This window comes from Labeo rohita, chromosome 9 (genome assembly GCF_022985175.1).
Source record: "Labeo rohita strain BAU-BD-2019 chromosome 9, IGBB_LRoh.1.0, whole genome shotgun sequence".
In the NCBI taxonomy this organism is placed as follows: Eukaryota; Metazoa; Chordata; class Actinopteri; order Cypriniformes; family Cyprinidae; genus Labeo; species Labeo rohita.
Window position 1 is genome coordinate 4,471,750 of NC_066877.1, and position 14,476 is coordinate 4,486,225.

At 35.1% G+C, this 14,476-nt stretch overlaps 1 protein-coding gene across 2 annotated transcripts; it reads right to left on the reverse strand.

Annotated features, from left to right (window-relative positions):
• Positions 1-7,346: 7,346 nt before the first annotated feature.
• insig2 (insulin induced gene 2) lies at positions 7,347-14,457 on the reverse strand. Of its 2 annotated transcripts, none has more exons than XM_051118983.1 (6): positions 14,253-14,457; positions 11,800-12,104; positions 11,466-11,590; positions 10,465-10,631; positions 9,963-10,062; positions 7,347-8,767 (listed from the first exon to the last, which is right to left on the reverse strand). In XM_051118983.1, exons 2-6 carry the CDS (start codon positions 12,044-12,046, stop codon positions 8,726-8,728), a joined length of 681 nt encoding a protein of 226 aa, XP_050974940.1. In that variant the 5' UTR covers positions 12,047-12,104; positions 14,253-14,457; the 3' UTR covers positions 7,347-8,725. The 2 variants fall into 2 exon arrangements, with proteins under 2 accessions (XP_050974940.1, XP_050974941.1); XM_051118984.1 differs by having other exon boundaries at positions 11,800-12,140.
• Between the last annotated feature and the right edge of the window lie 19 nt (positions 14,458-14,476).

Here is a 14,476-nt window from a genome sequence, read left to right on the forward strand (position 1 = left end):
TTACCACTGTTGAAAATAAATGTGCTTAGTTGTATATATATATATAAATATATAGTTTTAAGAAATTGTACTTGCTGGCAATGTAATATTAATGAAATAAAAGGCAAATTAAATACTTAAAGGATTAGTTCACTTCCAGAACCAAAATTTACAGACAATGTACTCACCTCCTTGTCATTCAAAATGTTCATGTCGTTCTTTCTTCAGTCGTAAAGAAATTATGTTTTTTTGAGAAAAACATTTCAGGATTTTGCTCCATATGGAGGACTTCTATGACTTCTTCAAGTTTGAACTTCCAAAGTGCAGTTTAAATGCAGCTTTAAAGGGCTCTTAATGATCCCAGCCAGGGAAGAAGGGTCTTGTCTAGCAAAATGATTGGTTCTAAAAAAAATGCACAATTTATATGCTTTTTAACCCTAAATGCTTGTCTTGTCTAGCTCTGCGTGAACTCTGTGTATTCCGATTCATAACAGTTAGGGTAGGTTGCGAAACTCCCAAGAGCATTTAAGGTTAAAAAGCATAGAAATTATATATTTTTTTTTTTATTTTATTTTTTTAAATAGAAAATAACTAATCGTTTCACTAGATAAGACTCTTCTACCTCAGGTGGGATCCAAGTTTAGAGCCCGTTGAAGCTGCATTTAAACTGCATTTTGGGGAGTTCAAACTTGGGGGCACCCATGTATTTAAAATGTACTTTTAATGCATAATATTCACACAATAAATACCCTTCTTAAAGAATGCAATCACTTTGTTTCCTGATGATTTACTCACCCCCATGTCACCCGAGATGTTTATGTCTTTCTTTCTTCGGTTGAAAAGAAATTCAGGTTTTTGAGGAAAATATTCCAGTTTTTTTCTCCTTAGTCGTCTTTAATGGGGATCAACAGGTTGAAGGTCCAAATTGCAGTGTCAGTGCAGCTTCAAAGGGCTCAACACGATCCCAACTGAGGAGGGGTCTTATCCGGCTAAATGATCAGTCTTTCTTTTTGTTCATTAACATTTTTACACTTTTTAACCACAAATGCTCGTCTTGCACTAGCTCGACTTTTTACGCATCACGAATTCACGTGACATTGTACACGTGACGTAAACCCAGTGTTTTACGATGATATTGAAGTTGGAGGAGAAAATGAGATATTTGTTTTATACAACAGTTAAATAAACAATAAGTTATTACGGCTTACATTTTAGACTCCATATTGCCTATTGTTGTTGTATTTCGCCAACACAAATTGTTCCAAGCACAGCCACGGCACTGTTTTCGCCCTTTACCATACCTTTTTGAACCTTACCACCATGATTACGTAATGCTTGAAGTCGCACATGCACATTGCAGAGCTAGTGCAAGATGAGCATTTGTGGTTAAAAAGTATATATATATGTTTTTATTTCGCTAGATGAGACCCTTATTTCTCGACTGCAATTTGGACCTTCACCCTGTTGGCTCTCATTGAAGTCCACTATATAGAGTAAAATCCTGGAATGTTTTCCTCATAAACCTTATATTTTTTATGACTGAAGAAAGAAAGACATGAACATCTTGGATGACATGGGGGTGAGTAAATTATCAGGAAATTATAATTCTGGAAGTGAACTAATCCTTTTAAATGTATGCTAAAATGCACTTAGAGTGATTCATGTATCATGATGCATTATTTGTCCTGACTGTTGTTTTCTGAACGTTTCATGGCTGTTCAGATCCTTCATAATGAGCAAGCCCGTATTGTTCATGTCCGCTTGTTTCCACTTCAGAGCCCCTGTAGCCTGTTAGAAATACATACTGTCTCCAGCGCAGGACTGTGTCAGAGATCTTCTCCAAACTCCTTAGATTCACCCCCTCCGTGATCAGTCGTGTGGCGAGGAGAATGAGGCCTCCTGTCAATCTCCATGCACCTGCCGCTCTCTTACAGTGTTCATTTAACAGCACACTTTCATGGTCAGGAGTCAGAAGCAACCATCAGACGGGCACCCGAGAGGAAAACAATCCTGCTCTACAAATGTGTGATGTGTCTAAACAGCTTTTAGTGCTCAGATACTGTAGCGGAGCGCAGATCTGATGTCTGGAGATCAGAGTGAACACAGATCAAGATCAGTGTTTGCACAGAGAGGTTATAAACAACACATGTGCACTATATGCTTTATTTGTTTGAATGATGTTTTGTAAGGAATGAGGAATGATGGATTGTCCTGTATATGTGTTCTGAAGATGAATGAAAGTCTTCTAGGTTTTTAAAGACATGAGGGTGAGTAAATGATGGCAGAACTAACGTTTTGGGTGAACTATCACTTCATGTTTATACAGAAATTGACATTTATAATTCATCACAGTGAGATAAAACAAAAACAAAAAATTCAACTATTTCCAGTTTTCCCTATACCTTCATGTTTTTAGATAAAATGTCTTATCTTAGATGTCTTGTTGCTAATGGTAAACTTCTGAACACATTTCCAAACATACTGGTTATTGCTTTCTTGTGTCAAAACAAAAACAATTCCTCCATTCATCATTCAATCTGATGCACTCTTTCATTCAGAAAATGAAAATCTAGGATGAAGGAGGCAGAATTCAAAAGCCAAACGCGTTTTTACAGTGTTGCTCATAATAACCAATCACACACGATTCTGTTCCATGCAGTGCCCAATCAGAGGTGTTCAGATTAGTCATGCTGAAACCCGGAGTTTTGTCAGACTGAAACTCGCGAATTCTCTCATCATACGCAACAAACTGCAGATGTACCTACGATGTAAGTAAGAGATTAATTTATAATACAGTTTCTGGACAGCTTCATTGGTTACAAGAGGAGTTATGAGTGCTTAAACACTAACTAGACTGACTGTGCTCATTTACAGTGCCTTCTTTCACTGCATGATTCAGTCTAATAAAATTTAGAATGCTCCTAAAAATCAACATATGGGGGCATAAAATGTTTATATTTATATCGTTTTCATATATTTAATCAATATCACATGAAGAGTGCCATTATTCGCAAAAATCACAAATGTGATATTTATTTTATACAACAGTTAAATAAACAATAAGTTATTGAGGCTTACATTTTAGACTCCATATTGCCTATTGTTGTTGTATTTCGCCAACACAAATTGTTCCAAACACAGCCACAGCACTGTTTTGCATCTCTGAACAACATGACGGTGTTTCGTTCCTGAATGAATCAACCGTTTAAATGATTCTGTTCAGTTTTATTAAAGGGGTCATCGGATACCCATTTTCCACAAGTTGATATGATTCTTTAGGGTCTTAATGAAAAATCTATAATATACTTTAATTAAAAATTCTCAATAGTTGTATAAAACAACACCCTTTTTACGCTGCCAAAATCAGCTCTGCAAAAATCATCTCATTCTGGTCGAGGCTACTTCAAATGCAAATGAGCTCTGCTCGCCCCGCCCCTCTCTTCTCTCTGTGGAGTGAGGAGCCTGTTTACTTTAGTGGCATTTAACGGCATTTAGCCGCTAAACTTGCTAACTAGCACTTTAATAGGAAAGGCAATCGCAAAGATTCATAAAAAAACCCTTATACTCACTTCTACTGTAAGTGAAGCTGGATCATGAGTGATTCACGCGAATATAGACGGATATATGTAGATCGGGAGGTGCATTCCCTTCACAAACAAACAAAATCGACTGCATCTTCAGCTGCTCAGATGTTGGGAGTAAATGACCATCACTATGTTCATAATTACATCCAGCAACACAGCACTAAAATCGCTCAATCAGAGATGTTCTTGTCTAACTTACATCCCTGCTCCAGCATCGAAACAAAGAGGTCAGACTGTTACAGCTGATCTGAGGTAAGACGCTCATGTCAATCAACTATTGTAGGAGTGGCCTCTGTCGGAGTGACGGCACAACGACAGGCATCTGAGAATGGCTCCATTGAAAAAGGGGTTATTATTTTTTCAGATTAATTAAAAACCACTGCATGGATTTTTATCATTATAGGGTAGATTTGTACATACACTGCCAACACACATTAATGTTCAAACAACATGTAAAAGTGAACTTAGCATCCGATGACCCCTTTAACAGTGACTTGCTGCCACCTACTGGCAGTTTTAATTTCACATTTAAAGTATGTCTTCATAAAAATAATTTCAAATATCAGTATTGGACGTTTTCAGATTAAAACTGGTTAGGGGGACCCCCCAAGAGCTTTGACACAATTCCAACACTGAAGAGGAGAGATAAATGGCAAGCAGCTGTGTGAGATCAGTGGGTGAAAGCGCTGGTTCACACTTCCTTCACACTCTCTGGAACTGAGCAGAATGGATTAGCTAGAGCACAAAGCAGATCTTCTGCTTTAACATTTATAGAACGAGGCAGAGTATGTGTGGGATGCAAGTCATATTTTTGCCAGATAACTGTCCTTGGAGAGTTAGTGATGACTGGTTGTTCAGGCTTTGAGCAGTTACATGGGACCACACACAGATTGACACAGTCAAATCGATTAAACGCACACAGCCCGTAACTGGGATTACAGCAGTCAGTGTTACTGAGATATGGAGGAGCCAGCCATGCTGAACATCACCCTCTAAATCTGCTACCACACACACACATGCACATATTTTTATGTCATGTTGAGGACTTTCCATTGCCTTAAGTCAATGATATTTTCTGTTCCCTAACACCCTATAAACATTACTAAAATACATAATTTGTTGTATGTTTTAAGTCATTTTCCTTATGGAGACCATTAGATGTTCTCCACAACTTTGGTAATTTGAGGTTTCACTGTTGTGGGAAGAGAATCATTAATTATCAATAAAAGCGTAGTACACTGAGCTCTATTTAAAACATTTTGTCATATTAAACCACCCACAAATCATTTGGACATGAGCAGATTTCAGCTGGATCAAGTGATAATTACAAAAAACAACATATCCACAATGCCAAACGTGTCTGTCACAACAGGCATTGAGCAGAACTGACAAAGAGCCCAACAATTACCATTCCGTCAATTACAGTTCATTTAAACTGTTATTAGTTTGTTCTTCATGTCAAAAAAAATCTGCTCTCTGAGGCCGAAATAACTCTTTTTGCTGTGCAAATGCTTCTTTTGTGCCCTTAGTACAATAATAGTATTTGGCAAGTCAAATCTTGAGTAAATCACATTATCTCATATCTAAGAGTATTTAGACAGCTGAACGGATTCTATTTTTGATGAACTCAGTGGTTTAAGGCATTACTAGGTTTCTCTTTATTTTTTCTACAGTTGCTCTGCGAAATATGTGATACGTGCAATCTGGAGTTTTAAAGTTAAAAATCTAAAAAAGCTACCCTGACTATAGGTCTATGGCAACAAAAGCCTAAGGCATGTATAACATCTGAAAATTTTCGTATACAATTGGTAACTGATTACATGTAATCTGGATTACATAATCAGATTACAAACATAAAGTACTTAAATAGATTTCAGTTACTTTCTTATTTGTTACAGGATTACATCTTAATCAAACAATAGTAATAAATTACTCATAATTTATTGATTCTCCCTGATTATTCTTTTTCATCTTTTAAATTTTTCTTTTTAAAATAGCCTTCCGCTTAAAAACGTTCAGAAAGTCTTCCAGTATTGTGGATATTGACTCAGGTGGCTATATTTACACAGAGAGGCCATAAAGTGTTTGACCACTGGATTTACAAAAATCATTTCAATTTTAGGAAGTATTTTTCTCAACATTTCAACATTGCATCAGCTACTGACGAACACATTAATTTTTATTTGAATTATCAGCGGGTTATTTAACCGTGTCTTTGAATAGTGCAAATTCATGTTCTTTCTTATTTACATTACCAGTCAGACGTTTTTGAACAGTAAGATTTTTAATGTTTTTTAAAGAAGTCTCTTCTGCTCACCAAGCCTGCATTTATTTGATCAAAAGTCCAGTAAAAACAGTACCATTTTGAAATATTTTTACTATACAAAATAACTGTATATATAAATCTGGTATATTCCTGTCATTTTAAAGCTAATTTTTTAGCATCATTATTCTAGTCATACGATCGTTCAGAAATCATTCTAATATTCTGATTTGCTGTTTAAAAACATTTATTATTATTATGTTCAAAACAGCTGGGTAGAGTTTTTTTCAGGTTTCTTTGATGAATAAAAAGTTCAGAAGAACAACATTTATCTATAAATGTCTTTATCATCACTTTTGATCAATTTATAGCATCCTTGCTAAATAAAAGTATTAATTTCTATAAATATAATTACACTGACTCCAAGCTTTTGAATGTTATAGTGTATAAAGTTACAAAAGCTTTTTATTTCAGATAAATCCTGATCTGGATCTTTCTGTTCATCAAAGAATCCTAAAAACTGTACTCAGCTGTTTTAAATATTGATAATGATAATAATAATAATAATAATAATAATAAATGTTTCTTAAACAGCAAATCAGCACATTAGAATGATTTCTGAAGGATCATGTGACACTGAATACTGGAGTAATGATGCTGAAAATTTAGCTTTGATCACAGGAATAAATTACATTTAAAAATATATTCAAATAGAAAACAGATATTGTAAATAGTAAAAAAATTAAATATTTTAGCTGTTTGCTGCACTTTGGACCAAATAAATGCAGAAGAGACATCTTTAAAAAACACAAAAAAAAATCTTTTGACTGGTGGTCTACATGCAATACAAATATATTTTATCCTCTTTTATCTAATATATTGACTCGAAGTACCCTTGAGATTTCAAGGTAAGTTATTTATCGAGTAACACATTTGCATGTTCACGGTTCTCTAATGTTGGTTAATGGTCACATGACATGCAGGTAAACAAAACATGTCTTTTTGAGTGAGTGTTTTATTTTAGTTGTTATTTAAAAATGATTTTAGTTTTACAATTTCAAGTTTATTATTATTAGCCCCCTTTGGAAAACCTTAAAATAATGTAATGTTTAATGCTCTTCATGTTGTTAATAACAATGAATGGATTACATTTTCTCTTTGTATTTTTTATATCAGTATGGTACAAGATGATTCTATTCAAATCAGTGCGATAAACATGTCAGGTTAAAAGTAATCAAAAGGTAGTCTGATTATATTACCTAAAATATGAATGTTACAAACTACACTTTTTGTCATGTAATTTGTAATCAGTACCAGACTACAATTAGTGAATAATCTACCCAGCTCTGATTACATATACGCATTAATTGCATTAAAGTATACTTTTTGTTGGTTTGTTTGTTTACTAATTACTTTCTATTGTAATAGATGAGCAGACTTGAAAATAGTAACTGATTGTATGAAAGCCTCAAACAAAAGAAAAAACAATGCACATTTTAATCAAAACCAAAGACAAAAACTCAAACCAATGTCTCCTTTAATAATGCAAATGCAATAATAACAAACATGTAACTTCAACTTCAAAAAACAGTAAATGTGGTTACATACAAACCGTGGATCAAGTAATTGCCCATGCATGAGAAAACATCCCAACATACTCACTTTCAGATGGTCATGAACTATACAATTATTCTTGCAAGCCTACAATCTCATTGTAACACTTAATAAAACATTAATCCTGTTTACTTTGAATCCTACTCAGTATTTCATAAAATATCCTCCCAATAAAAAGAGGTAAAAACTCCCTTAATTTATCCAAAATCAGTGCACAGATGGTGGTCTGCCTGTTCTATCCTCTTTACTTTGAGCTCCAATCTATCTGTTATCTTAAGGTTATTTTAAGGCTTTGGTAATAATCAATGGAATGTCATTTTTAAGAATCATTCCAATATTCTGAAGCCAACTATTTTTATCAGGCCTTGAAATCATTTCTGGAGCTAAGGGATGCTTCAATCAGTCAAAACTGATGAGTTCTAATAGGGATCTGGTTATAATAAGGAATGCTTCACAATAAAGTATTCAAGTTATAATCAAAGCAGTAATCAACACCTTGTTGAACACCAATTCCCCTCCCCAACTAATGAACACAGCACACTGGTTAGTCTGTTAGAAAATATGATGTCTTTTGCGGGTTTAGCACTGCATCTACAAACACAGGGCGACGGGTCAGTTATGCTCTGACGCCCACTAGTGGTGGCTCTGAGACTCCGCAGAAGTGAGCTGCCCTTTAATAAAATGATGTAACAGATCTGATGCCCTGTCATAATACTCTATATTACTCTTCTTACTTCTACTGACCAGTGATTTTTCTGTACGACGAATGCGATCCGACGATGGTGCTGTGTCCAGATGACTCTCCTCCACCCATCACAGAGGATGGAGGCCACAACAGTACGAAGATCATAAAGAAAATTGCTTGTGATTGAGTTTTGTGTTTGTGCATGTAATGCATCTAAATATTCAGTTATATTGTCCATCTCTCACACACCAGGCTTTGCCTCCAGTAATGAGGTGAAGACAGTCATGCAGTTTGACCAGTCAGAGTCAGTTTGGCACTTTATGGCAGCCGGTAGCATTTCAGCATTGCTGAAGACGGTATGAGAGTGTGTAAACCACATCATATCTTACTGTTACACACTTATACACTTAGAGAACCTGAGCATCTGAGGAGGCAGAAAACAGATCTGGAGGTATAAATCATAACACTGTCCATCCTCAAACACCGAGAGCAGCTCCTCCAGCTCCTCCTCAATGATGGATGGCTCTGTCAGTCATGGTGCTCCTGCTTGATTCCTCACTCCTTTATTCTGGATTTTCCCATGGTGCAGAGAATTCTTCATTAATCCTGGTGGGTCTTTTCCTGACTCACTTTGTACTCGTACTGTAGCAAATAAAGAAACCCAAATCAATGCAATACTTAGCGTTTCAAAAGCAACATATGCCCATTTCACAATTTTAAGAACTTCCAAAATTGAGCTACACACTGATGTAAATACATAGAACAAATCTATAAATACACAGATAAATCTATTTTATACACTCCAACAAATTAACTTCTACCACTCTTAAAAAGTTTGAGGTTGGTATTTTTTTATTGTTTGTTTAGTTTTTAAAAGACGACTATTAAGCTGTTTATTAGATAAAAATATAGTAAAACAGTAATATTGCGAAATGTTATTATAATTTAAAATAACATTTCTATTTAAACAAATATTAAAATGTAACTTATTTTAGCTGAATTTTCAGCACCATTATTCCAGTTTTCAGTGTCACACGATCCAGCAGAAATCCTTTTAATATGCTGACTTAGTGCACTTAAAAAAATAAAAATAAAATAAGATGAAATAATATATATATTTATTTATGATTTATATGATCTATGATTTTTGTGGAAACTGTAATATAATGATTTTAATCCAGATTCTCTGTTGAATAGAAAGTTTAAAAGAGCAGCATTTTTTTTTTTTTTAAATATAAATCTTATAAAACATATACATAAATGTTTTTACCTTCACTTTTTTTAATTAATCTTTTTAAATGGAAAGTTCACCCAAAATTGAAAATTACCCCATGATTTACTCAACTCTAAAGCCATCCTAGGTGTATACGACTTTCTTCTTTTAGATGAGTACATCAGAGTTATATTAAAAAATGTCCTGGTTCTTCCAAGCTTTATAATGGCAGTGAATGGGTGTTGAGATTTTGAAGTCCAATAAAGTGCATCCATCCATCATAAAAGTTGTATAAAGTTTTAAACATGGATATATTTCTCACACAAACGCACCGAATCACTTCAGAAGGCATTTATTAACCCCCTGGAGCCGTGTGGAGCACTTTTTATGATGGATGGATGCACTTTATTGGACATCAAAATCTCAACAGCCATTCACTGCCATTATAAAGCTAGGAAGAGCCAGAACATATTTAAATACAACTCTAATTGTGTTTGTCTGAACAAAGTAAGTCATATACATCTAGGATGGCTTCAGAGTGAGTACATCACAGTGTAATTTTCATTTTTGGTTAAACTCTCCCTTTAGGTGCAATTATGTGTGAGAAAGTATGCAAAAGTTTACCAGAGCTAGCTGTCGTCCAATATTCCCCACAGTTATAACCCCCGCGAAGAAGATACATGGCAGCCAGGACCGAATGTACAGGAAGTCAGGGGAGGTATATCTGCACACATTCACATATACACAATGAAGTACCAATCAAAACATTTAAGCCAGGGGTGTCAAACTCAGTTCCTGGAGGGCCGCAGCCCTGCAGAGTTTTGTTCCAACCTTGCTCCAACACACATACTATGCAGTTTTCAATTAAGCCTGAAGGACTTGATTAGTTGGATGAGGTGTGTTTATTTAGGGTTGCATCTAAACTCTGCAGGGCTGTTTGACACCCCTGATTTAAGCCAAACTATTTTGCATTAATGCAAGTGTAAGTAGTACATCTTACAGTTATCGTTAATAGTTATCGCTCTTGGTGTGAACAAGCCTTAACAACTACTTCTGTTACTTGGTAACATTTGCAACTGACGATATTGCGCAGACTTATAAAAGAGTGTGTATGACTGAAACTCACTGAAAGACTCCGTTGTAAACCAGCAGCTGGGTGGTGAGTGTAGCAAGTATTGCAATGATGACTCCCAGCCCAAAACCACTGCGAGAACGATCAAATGTCCACCACAGGCCGACAGACAAGGCAGCCAGCGTCAACGACAGTTGCACATTATTCGCAAAGTCCACCTTCTGTTGATAATAGTGTTAAAGATAAGTCGTACAAGAGCATTATCATTTCCGTACAGTTGAGTCCTGCAGGAATGATGTATTTTTGTAGGCCAAAACCCAGAAACCAGGTAGCATTTTAGCCCTTCTGGTTGCATCGTTCTGAAGTCAATGGGTTTTAGAATGAGTTTTCTTCATGTCATGTCAAACATACCATGTTCAATCTGCACCAAACTTCATATGTTTGATCAAAGTAATGGCTTGAAGATATCTACATGTCAATATCGTCAGTCATAGCGCCACCAGCTGGCAGCAGGATGTTTTTTTTTTTTGTTGACATTAGAATTTGAGATATTCCTGCTATATTTACCACTTTAAATGCATATTGCTCACCATTCGCTGTTTTCCTAAATCCACCGGGTGGATGGCCTTTTCAATGCTGCATGCAGCTTTAATTTTCCTAAATTAAAGGTTTTTACTTGTTATAAAAAAGGCAGTTGCCAACAAGTTGCTAAATGTGACTACAGAGGTTGCTAAAGACATTAAACATCACCACATTGAACAGGTAAACTCATCTACCTACCAAACCACTTTTTAAACCACTTTTTTGTTTATAAATGCGCTTTTGCAAACTATTCGAACTCACACGCTCAGAGAATTTTTTTTAAAGACTGAAGGTCGTGTCAGACGCTTAATGATGATGACATGAGACTGTGAGACATGTGACAAGTTATGAAACCATGGATTCAGATCTGCCTCAATCTATATGAATAAAACCACGTCCTTGTCCTGCATTTTTTATTTTTTGATAATTTGTTTTGCTCAAGATGTGCATCACAATATGTAAGAAAAGGATACAGCACTGGCATGATTTATGCCCACAAAGACGGCCACACAGCGCATCACATTAGACCACTCTCTCTTGAGTTTATGTGGCTCCCCCAGACGATGATCCATACAGGGGTACAGCAAACCTATCAAAGCTGAAAACAAGAAGAGTGACATTCAATCAAACATTTCATGCAATGTCATCATAGATCTCACAGGTCACAAATATACCATCCTACGAAGGACAACAGCATTTATTTTGTGAGAATCCTCTGTTATTATTTTGCATGACAGAAGCTGTTCATACAAACGCAGTTTATAATTGTGTTTACTTACTAATAATATGTCATGTGTGTTTGTGTACCTGCGGCTGTTCCACAGCAGGGTGGAACCCACCAGGCAGATGAGAAAATGCTGGTGATGACGTCAGGAGGGAAGAGGGTGACGTTACGCTGCACTTGTAGCAGATTTAGCACGAGCGCTAGAAACACACCCACCATAAACAGCATAGCAGCACGGATCAGCAAATTCGTCGTCCGATTGGTGATCATGCTAATGTAGGGCCCGCGGCGCATCGGAGCACCGCCGCTCTTTGCCGAAACCTCCACCATGGCCACTGTGACAGAAGGGTGTCAGCTACATCTGCTGCTGTCAGCTGACATCACATGCCTGGAAAGAAGATGGTGATGATAATGATGAGGGTGTCTGAAAACAAGACATACCTAGTTTCAGAATAATAATTATACAGCCAAAACTGAATGACCCAAGAATCTGTGTAACTGTGAATAAAACATATTTATGAATAACTTATTTTGCTTAAGTTCTATTAACTTAAAAAGAGATTATTACAAGACTATTTGATATTATTATCATTTTTTTTTCCTGCAGTGGACATTTTAAACACATTATTGTATAATATACACTACCAGTCAAAAGTTCTTGAACAGTAAGATTTTTAATGTTTTTTGGTTTTAAAGACTTCTCTTCTGCTCACCAAACCTGCATTTATTTGATCCAAAATACAGCAAAAGCAGTAACAATGTGAAATATTTTCACTATTTAAAATAACTGCTTTCTTTTTTAATATTTTAAAATGTAACTTATTCCTGTGATCAAAGCTAATTATTTCAGCATCATTACTCCAGTCTTCAGTGTCACATGATCCTTCACAAATCATTCTAATATGCTGATTTGCTGCTCAAGAAACACTTTTTATAATTATTATTATCAATATTTAAAACAGTTGAGTAAATATTTTCCAGGGTTCTTGGATGAATAGAAAGATCCAAAGTTCAACATTTTTCTGAAATAAAAAGCTTTTGTAACATCATACAAAATGCCATTTAAAATCTTGGAGTCAGTATAATTCACAAACTAAAAGAAATTACAGAAATTAATACTTTTATTTAGCAAGGATGCTTTAAATTGAGCAAAAGTGATGATAGAGAAATGTATAATGTTATAAAATAATTTTATTTCAGATAAATGCTGTTCTTCTTAACTTTCTATTCATCAAAGAAACCTGAAAAAAATACTCAGCTGTTTTCAACATAATAATAATAATAATAATAATAATAATAATAAATGTTTTTTTAAGCAGCAAATTAGAATATTAAAATGATTTCTGAAAGATCCTGTGACTGCAGTAATGATGCTAAAAATTCAGCTTTGAAATCACAGGAATAAATTATGTTTTAAAATATATTCAAATAGAAAACAGTTATTTTAAATAGTAAAAATATTTCAATTTTTGTTTTTGCTGTACTTTAGATCAAATAACTGACGGCTTGGTGAGCAGAAGGAACTTCCTTAAAAAAAATAAATAAAAAAAATCTTACTGTTCAAAAACTTTTGACTGGTAATATAAGTATCTCCTTGTTTTTTCCCCTCTGTATTTTATCTACAATAACCTACTGTCAAATATATTAACTGCCCGTCAACCATGTTGGATATATTGTTATGATTTTGCATAATTTTACTTAAAATACTTTGAGAATTTGAGGTTAACTTGAGATCAAGAAAAATGTGTTTGGCCAGACAAGGCCTGTTACTGAAATTATGAGACAAATGGCGAAGGTAAACAACTGTTACCTTTACCTTTACCTGTAGAGCCATTTCCTCAATTACATAGTTTTCATAACCATATTGTGTGACTGTGTCCACTGATGATAATGAATTGTTTGCCATTTTTAATCACACTTTTAACCTTCTACGTGTTATAGAAGAGTAAGTCTGTTACCAAAACGGTGTTTTAAGCTTGTCTAATAGCAGATATGTTACACTGACGAAACATATAAACCGAAACCAATAGTAATTTTACCGAGAAAGCATATCGTTTTTGTTGATGTGAACTGCACCCTTAATTATAAGTCATATTTGATCCATAATTATTGTATTGTAAATCACTTTAGACAAACAAAACACCTGACACACAAACATTTATTAGACACAGCATAAAAACCCTGTGAAAAGTTGCTCCTGGTCACTTGGCAGGACTCAAACAAACTAGTTAAATATCTCTAGCTGTTAAACGAGACTGGTCAAAGGCCACATCAGCAGGAGGCCTTACAGCACTCACCTCGTTTACAATGTAAACAGACTCACAGCTCACTATAATAACGACTAGGAATAATTAATAAAGGACATAGTGAACGTACAGTATGTTGAAGCTGATGAATTCTCCAAAACACATTACAGCTAACGTTACACTCGCAGTGAGAAGAAAATATCTTAAGCAAAGATCACATGTGAGTTAAAATGTCCTAACTTATTCACTCAACCCTAATGATGTTTAATAAAATAACACACGTTACCCACCGTCGTGTCGTTTTAAATAAACGTTTCTCCTTCCCTGAACAGAAATGTTAAAGTCCTAACCGAAGGAAGACCTTTTTGCGTGGATAATACTGAACTTCCGCCCCGCTGATAACGCGGCTGCCTTAGCAGCCAATCAGAAGGGCCGCTGGTGACGTAATTAAAAAGCAGTTTTGAGATGCTTTTTTTAGGTTTTGGATGATTCTGATTATGTTTATGCTTAATTC